General features: G+C 34.1%; 1 protein-coding gene across 4 annotated transcripts in view; it reads left to right on the top strand.

Moving 5' to 3' along the window:
- LOC106875029 (lysine-specific demethylase 3A) overlaps window positions 1-8,702 on the top strand; it is a 127,585-nt gene that overhangs the window by 110,966 nt on the left and 7,917 nt on the right. For 3 of the 4 annotated variants that reach the window (XM_052972688.1, XM_052972686.1, XM_014922982.2), the window contains 5 exons: window positions 1,328-1,501; window positions 2,636-4,771; window positions 5,248-5,421; window positions 7,300-7,474; window positions 7,585-7,780. In XM_052972688.1, the coding sequence (XP_052828648.1) occupies window positions 1,328-1,501; window positions 2,636-4,771; window positions 5,248-5,421; window positions 7,300-7,474; window positions 7,585-7,780 (2,855 nt within the window). The remainder of the gene's footprint in view (window positions 1-1,327; window positions 1,502-2,635; window positions 4,772-5,247; window positions 5,422-7,299; window positions 7,475-7,584; window positions 7,781-8,702) is intronic. The other variant, XM_052972687.1, reaches the window with a different exon arrangement.

Below are 8,702 nucleotides of genomic sequence, written 5' to 3'. Positions count from 1 at the left end.
CTTACATACACACATTCCAAAGCATTTTTTGCTCCTTTTTCTGCCTTCCCCCCCTCCCCACCCCAACCACCGTCTCCCAACTCTGCTCTTGGTCTGTCTCTCTGACTGTATATATTTTCTGTATCCATAAACTTACTTGTATGCTGTATTATGCAAAATTCATTACAGATTTTTGAGTTAATTTTTTTTTTTCCATTTGAAATTATATTTTCTGATTTTTATTACTTTGTGGAGAAAAACACTTTCAAATTTTTGTGTATTGTGATGGGATTTGTTTTTCAGGTTTTTTTAAAAAAACAAACAAGCATATTATAAATATTTTTTTTTAAATTATTGTAAATGTGTTTGAAATCAAACTTACAACTGTTTCACAAAATATTGTAATTTACCTCCCCTTCCCTTGTATACTTCAATGACACTTTATACCACTTGTTTTACAGAAAAAAAAAATGTTATATGTAGTTAGCAAACTACCTCTTGTCACCAAATTACTTGGCTCTATAGATTTACAATCAAACTGTTTCTATTCCAATATGTGGCATTACAGTTTTCAAAATCTTGCATACTGTGGTCTCATTGTAAGACTTCATAGTCCATTGCAATTATAACTGCTTTTAATTATCAGTTTTATACTGTGGAGACTTAGTCTTTCCTGAATAAGCATGTTTCCAACTGGTTCATATGTCAATTCTTTAACAAATACTTCTGTTTGTCAATTTTTTTTTTTTATTAATTGCTTCTAAGCAAAAGCATAGAATGATTATGCTCTTGGAGGTGCTTATTGCATATACATTGGAGATGATTTAGTTCTTATCTGTATATGATGTCCGTTAATTATCAGTAGACTGTAGTGTTTCAGTAGTAAGGGTGGGGAAAGAGGACAGATTTTTCTGTTTTTTGTCTTGTGTTCACAACTTGATGTCCTTTGTAATAGTGTTCTAAATAGTTCAGACCAAAATTGAGACCAACATTTTGCATGTATCAGTAATTTCGTTTCTTAGAGGAACCTTTAAAATACTTCCATTTGACAAATATGGTTCATACTTTCAAACTGTAACAGTACTGGATTTTTTGTTGGTCTGTTCAGTGTCAGATGTGCTTATTATAATAGCATTTTATGACAAGAGATGTCAATTGACATCTATTGCCATAAGCTTAATAATGTTTAGTCAGTAAATTGTGTGTTTGAAGTGTAGCAGACATACAGAAGGCTTAATGGCTAAACCAGTTGATTAATAAATTGGCCCTAGTTTTATACAAATGAGAAGGCATCAGTTCATTGGAAAGTTTCCAGCCATCATGATGTATCATGACTTTGATTTTGCAGAGTTCTACGGTTTGGCCTTCTCCTTCAATAACATTAGGGACAGGAAAAGGTTTTGTGAAAAATGAGTTGCCAACACATTCGAATAAATCCAATGTCTTTTCTCACAATGTCTCAAATCAGGATCATCTTCGACCTGACAACAAAATTGATGATAAAGCGGATAAGTTTAAATATGTAAGTAAATATTTGCTATCAGTAAGTTAGGCCTTAAGTTATGCACTATTTTTTTATTATTATTATTATTATTATTATATCACACAGCTCATGAAAATCTAGTCAGTATCTATTTAAAAAGTATACCTAATTGTAGGGAGTTTAACCATTCCAATGATCTACTATGTAAATAGGATCTTTTAAAAAAAAATGTGATGCTGTATTTTAGAATGAAAAAAAAAATTTTTATTTGGCAGTTGTGCCTGGGAATATGAAAATGAGTTTCATTGCATGTAAATGCACTAGACTGACAATGCACCAAAATGTAACTTAATGTTTTGGAAATCTCATGTAATGAACAGATGGCTGTCATTTTTAGTAACCATTAAATATTATATATGAATCTTTCCCCATTTTAACTTATCATTTGGGGTGAATTTAATAGTTTCTTAGTGTTGCTTTAGCGAGAAATTTTAAATCATTTAGTAACATATTTTACCTACTCAATACAAGTTACTTTTACTTCTGGACTTAGTTGAAATTTAAATAATTTTGTCAATATTCTCTGTGAACCACCACTGGTGCTATAATCGCCTGTGCAACCTTTAAAAATTAAACTGACCTGGCAGTTTAGTTTGCGATTAATATTTCCATTAATAAAAAAATTGTTTTTATTCAACATATTTGCAATAAAAACTTGAGATTGTTTGGAATCTATGCTGAAGATTGACTCTGTTAAAGTGAAAATATATATGCTCATATCGAAATTATATATATTTATTCATTGTCCCAACCTCTCACCGTCTCTCTAAGATACTTTTATAGTTTTAAGGACACCTACAGCTAAAACTTTGAAAATAAAATATTTTCGTTGTATTGAGTTTTACTAATCTATAGATTCTCCATTTTGCTTGTTAATGGTATTTCTAGCCATCAGCAATTAACTAGTTTAGTTGTACTTTTTGGCAAAAATACTTTTCAAATACACTTATCTAGTTTGTCAATTTGATATTGGAAAAAAAAAGTGTGTGGAAATTAATCAAAATGTATCTAATGGAGATCTATGACACTGTTCTACTGCACTAACTGATGGCACCAGTGGTGGAAGTTCTAACTTCATTATTAGTCTTAAAATTAATCTTTTTAACCCCTCAGGAAAAAGACACCCAACAGGATGGCCATGTAAATACCCAGCGATTGGCCTGCATTGATAAAGTTCATGATGCTTCACGTCATCCAAAGCATCATAAAGATGACAGGCTTATCACTTCACACCAAAACAAAACATATGATGGACATCTCAAAGTAATAGATCATCGCAGTGAAATGAAGTCTGATCCTTCTCAAGGCTATTCATCACATCCTGAAAACCTTTCCCCCCATCAACGTGCTGGTTTGATTCAGCAAGTCAAACAAGAACCAAACTTCAGTCTCTACGGCTACCAGCCTTATCAACATTCTTACATTAGCAGTGACCAGCTTAGTCTACGTGGGCTAACAGATAAAAATACTTCCAGAAATGAACGATCTCATGAGCCAGCATTACAACCAGACTCCACAGTAAAAAGGAAAGATTTGTCAGTTCCACCACCACTGATTAAAGATGGCAAACCACACAATAGCGTTATTGTTGAAAATAAATGTCGAGACGGTGCCAAGTCTGTGAGTCCTCATAATTCTTTATACGGTAGTCCTGCTGCTCAATCTTCAAAATCAATATCACCCACATCACTTTCATATTCAGATCGAATACCAGATCGAACTATGACATTTTCAACATCAGCACCATCTGTGTCCTATGGTTCTCCTCATATAAATTCTCAGTCACCTCGCCAGGCACCATCTGCACATTCTTCATTATCTGCTTTTCTAATCTCTGAGAAATCTCGTTCTCAGAGTCCTCTACAAGTTGCAAGCCCTCAGCAGTTATCTGCTGCTGTAATGCAACAGCCTATTGACTATCGAAAGACTCCTCCTAGTAATAGTAGTCGGAATATTTCAACCACAAGTCATAATGTGCAAGCTAGCAATACTAGTCCTCAGTGTAGTAGCAATAGTGGTCAACATTTATCTAATTCTCCATACAGTAATAGCAATTCATTACAGAATTGCAACCCACGATCAATAACGGTCATTTCACCTCACATTTCCCAGAATGCTATAACTCTAGCGCATTCATATATGGTTCCCAGTCACTCTGTAGTTGCCAGCAGTAGAGAATCAACTGTTCATGTAGTATCCCATTCACATGCCACTCAGATAGCATCAAAAACATATCCACCTGTTGTATCTTCCCAGCACACGAATGTCTACACTTCTAGTAACACACCTGTAAGTATCAAACGCAAACCTGTGAGGGAAAATAACAATAGGAAAAAGATTAAACCAGCCCCTACAGCTAAAATAGCTCCAACACCAGTCACTGTTCCTGTAACAACTCCTCAAATCCTCTTCAATCCATCTCCACACACCACATCAAACAGTAGCATTACCACATTTCATCCTACTGTATCCATTCCAGCCAGTGTTTCTGTTCCTACGTCTGGCTCAAGTTTGCTCTCCTCTGCAACTCGGGCGTCAGGTTATATGGACAGTTTTCGCTCCTTTGTCGAAAACACTGTCCAGAATGCATTTTATCAGGAGACAGCTGACATGCCCTCCACCCAAAATCTACAGTCGAGAATTATAGAAACTGAAAAGCAAGTGCCATCAGCTGCAATTGCAATTCCATCACCTGTTCCCTCACAACGAAATAAAGATGTAACATCATCAGTCCCTCCATCTTTACGTCCACCTCTCCCACCTCTACATGTTTCCTCTCCTTTAACAACCAACTCATCAGTAGCTTCACCAGGAAAGGGCAGCAGTACTACCTCGATCACCGTTACTACGTCTGCTGTTGGTACGGAATCCACCAGTCGAGTAGTAAATGGCTTAATAGACACAGACAGTGATACACTAAGTGCACCCAGCCCTCCACCACCACCACCGAAACCAGATACTTGTGCGTCACCTGGACGGTCAGGAAATCATCCAAAACTCAAGAAGGCATGGCTCCAGCGGCATTCGGATGAAGACAAAGTGAAAGAAAGCAAACCATTAAAGGAGGATGCTGGTTCTGAAATGGGTGACGTTCTAAAGACTTGCTATGTCAACTGTTCCTATATTTCTCCAAGCAAAGGGGGAAGCAAGTCCCCTATTACTTCAATTAGGCTGGCTAATGGTACCATCAAAGACCTTGCTAAAGACAGTGACGAGTCGACCAGTTCTGCTTCTGAAACTGATGTACAGGTAAGATTTTAAGTAGTGTGTTTATCTCCACAAAGTTGCTTGTATTTAATCTGTGTTCACTGCTTTCCTTTTTCCCTCACAGGCTTTTTATTAAAAATGAAAAAATAAAAAGAAAAACACTTTCTTTTCAGTATCCAGTCAGTATCTTGCACACAAACAAACACACACACACACACACCTTTCGATATTTTACCCCTGCCCTTCCCAGTCATAAGCAATAATAGAGAAAAAAAGTTTAGCATTTTCTCCCTGTAAATAAACTTTTTTACGTGTATCACTGCTAGACTGTATAAGAATTTACATTTTCTTTCAGACTCATTGCTTTGAAATTACAGCTAATCTATGAATTTTTGTATTTCAAAAACTCAAATGTTTTATTAGCACCTATTATTTGTTAGATCCTATTGCAAACAGTTCAAAACCAACTTACGCAGACTGTTTTTAAAATTATAATTTAAAATTTTTGTTTTCTTTAGCATGAAGATGATTGTTCTACCGGTTCGAAACGTCACCAAAACACGTATAGTCAAATTGATGCCAAAAGAATAAAAACTGAAGTTGATTCCAAAAATGTCTGCCAAGAGAGTATTTACAGCACTAAAAAGAAAAATGCTCTGGGGAAAGTAAAGTTGGAAGGTCAAACATCAAAGGTTAGTGTTACAAGAAAACCGTTTTCTTGTTTCTTTTTCTCTCCTTTACTAAAAATGTGTGCACATAGGCATAACTGTACAGTTGAGAAGTTCATTTTCCAATTGAGCCGTTTGGGGTTGAGTCCCACTGTATGAAGACTGTCTTGTGTATGTATTTGTATGCCTGTGTATAGTATATGTAAACATTCTGCACTTCTCGGAGGGAAAAGCTGTAAGCTATAAATTGAAGTTTGTGATTCCTTTTCAATAACTCATCAGCTATGTTCTCAAAGACATTGAGTAAAGAAAATCCTTTACTTGGAAAGCATACAGTTAAGTGATGTCCAGCTGTTGAAAAAAGATGCCTCTATATATTCGTCTTACCAATGTAGGAATAAAAACACACACACATATATATATATATATATATAACAATAAATTCAAGTCGAGGCTTATCTGAAATTATAGATTTTTGAAAAGCTTGGAATTTGGGGATTGAGAATAACTAGGAAGTCGTTAAAAGAATAACTCCTCGCTTCCTCCAAAATCAAATTTTTGTTAAGATGGCAAACAGCAAGATGCTGACAACAAGTGATTTAAAACTATCTTTGCTGGACGAGGATTGAAATGGAAAAAATGCTGTCAAGGTACACTTATTGTATGAATGCAATTCTAATTTGTTGAGGAGGTGCAAAAAATGTTACTGAAAGATTTTTTTTTTTTTGGTACTGTGTATGTGTGCTGAACTTTAGAGAATGAATTGTTTTTTCTTTTGTATAAAGGAATGAGAGTATTTAATTTCCTGTTGACTAGAGTGTTCTCTCTTTTGTTTCCTCTTCCTGTCCTGGAACTTAGTGGTTCTCTGTTGTCATTCATTCTCCACATTCAATAACCTCCAACAATGTGTTCTCCTTTATTCTTCTGTCACATTACGTCTCTCTTTTGCTAACTGCCTCTCTTCTGTGACTCTCCTCTGAATGTACATATATTCTCCAAACATTTTCTTGTTTCCTGTTCTCTCTTTGTAACTTTTCTGGTTGCCTTGTAATTTTCATGTGGTTCCTTCTTTTGTCACCACACACATCATCACCTGTCTTTCTATGAAACTTCATTTCCTCATCAATCCTCTTTCCAACATAATCCTCTCCCCACCACATTTCAAATATCTTGCTGCTCCTTTAGTAAATTTGCATAACTAGTGACTCCTAGTAAACTATTATTCAGTTACTTCAGCCATATCATTCTTCTACTATGAACAACTCTCTTAAGTCAATCTCACTGTCACTTTTCAACTCCCACATCTTCAGCTTTGATAGGTATTTTGTCTGTCTAGTTTTGTTTACTCTCAAACTAGACAACTAAATGTTGTGTAACAGTTTTCTCTGGGAGTACCTTTATTTTCTAAAGGTTTTCTCTGTATACCATCCTGTTGTTTGAAGCTGTAATTTGGTAGGTGATTGAATGAACTCTTAACCCTTTAATACAAACTTCCAATTTTAGTGATGTAAATTAAAATTTTCATCTTTAATTTGTTTCAACAATCAGTTTAATAAATTATTTCACCATATTCATTATTTCTTAAAATTAAGTGAAGCGAAGATATATTTCAACATGAATGTGATAACAAAAGGTTTAAATATGATCTAATGTAATTTGTAATCTGTTAAGACATTTACATTCATTATTAAAGTATCTATTTATTTTGCTCTTTACTAAATATATTGTATTAATTGGACCAAGCTTAATTATAAGGATTAAGAAATGTGGTGATAACTTACTTCTATATTTTTAGATTTATTCCTCCTGTAATTTGAATTTGGTTATTTTACTAGCCACATCTTTATTTCAGTCCTGTCAATTTGGATGTCTGATTTATTATGTGCATTTGTGTGTTTTTAGACTTCAGATGCTTCAGACTGTAGCAATGCTGAAGATAGTGGAGAAAATTATATGGATTCTGACGTGAAGGATGAAGCCAGTGATTCTGGAAGTTGTTCTCCCAGAGATTCTGATATTGGCTTCAAAGAGAAAAGAAGGAACAGACGATATAAAGATTTTGATGAAGAAAATATATGTAAGGATTTTACTACTACTACTACTACTACTTATTCTGTTTTGTTCTTTTTCTCTTTTGATTTGTTTGTGCATGTGTGACTAATTATAAGCTTTCTAATTCTAATTAAGGTGTAAATGCTGGCAGGCAAACTCCTTCAAAAACATCAGTAGCTGTACTAAAACGAACTGGGGAACCTTTTCTGCAAGATGGACCATGTCGTGAAGTAACTCCCAAATTGATGAAATGTCGAGAATGCCGTCTCACTCCTACACAGCGGAGTAAGAAGCTTCCCAACATATTTTGTCGATTTTATGAGTTCAGAAAGTGAGTATGACTACTTAATCATTCTTAGTTTAAATTTAGAGGGCTATTTAAACCAGCCATGTCTGGGTCCAAATATTCTCCATTTTATGTTCGTATTAGCCAGGTGCAGCTTTTCACATCTACCTTACAATCTATCTTGCTTGCTTGCAATGTTACACAGTCAACTGGTGCATAATGGGAAAATATTATGAATTAAGGTTCTCCTGAAATGTGAATACAAACAGAATAAAACAAATTTTGTGTAAATGGACAGTGGGTTCTTGTGATATTGGGGGTGTAAATATCCAAAACAGTGCATAATGGGAAAATACTCTGAAAATAATTTAACCCAGAAAGGGAAGAAACTGTAACCAAACAATATTTTGGTCATTTAGAAGTTGTTTGTACTGTAAGTATTCATATTTTAGCTTTCTTTAAACAGACAATATTTTAAATCTTTTTAAAAATTATTTCCAAATCATAAAAAAAAAATACTTTTGGCATATTTTTAAAATATTTTAAATTGAAAATTACTTTTAAAATTACAGTAAATATTTTGTGAAAGACCTGTGTGAAATAACTTTTTCCATAGGTCTATTTGAGTGCATTTTGAGTTTTTCTTCTGTGTGCTTACCAAATCAAGTGATTTATGTTTGAAGCACTGCACCATCTGCTCTTTTTTCTTGCTCTCTCTCTCTCACACATGTATGTATATATATATATATATATATATATATATATATATGGTATATACAATTGAGGCAATGTTTAATTAAAATAGTTTCGTGTCATAGTTGTTTACATATTGTCAATAAACCAGTTACTGCAGTATTTCTGAGATAATATCTATGGACACAGTAACTGCCTTGTCAAGTGTGTGTGTGTGTGTATATATATATATATATATATATATATATATATATATATATATATATATATATAT

This window comes from Octopus bimaculoides, chromosome 14 (assembly GCF_001194135.2).
Source record: "Octopus bimaculoides isolate UCB-OBI-ISO-001 chromosome 14, ASM119413v2, whole genome shotgun sequence".
NCBI classification, from domain to species: Eukaryota; Metazoa; Mollusca; class Cephalopoda; order Octopoda; family Octopodidae; genus Octopus; species Octopus bimaculoides.
Note: the sequence above shows the minus strand (reverse complement) of the source record. Positions and strands in the feature narration are given on the sequence as shown.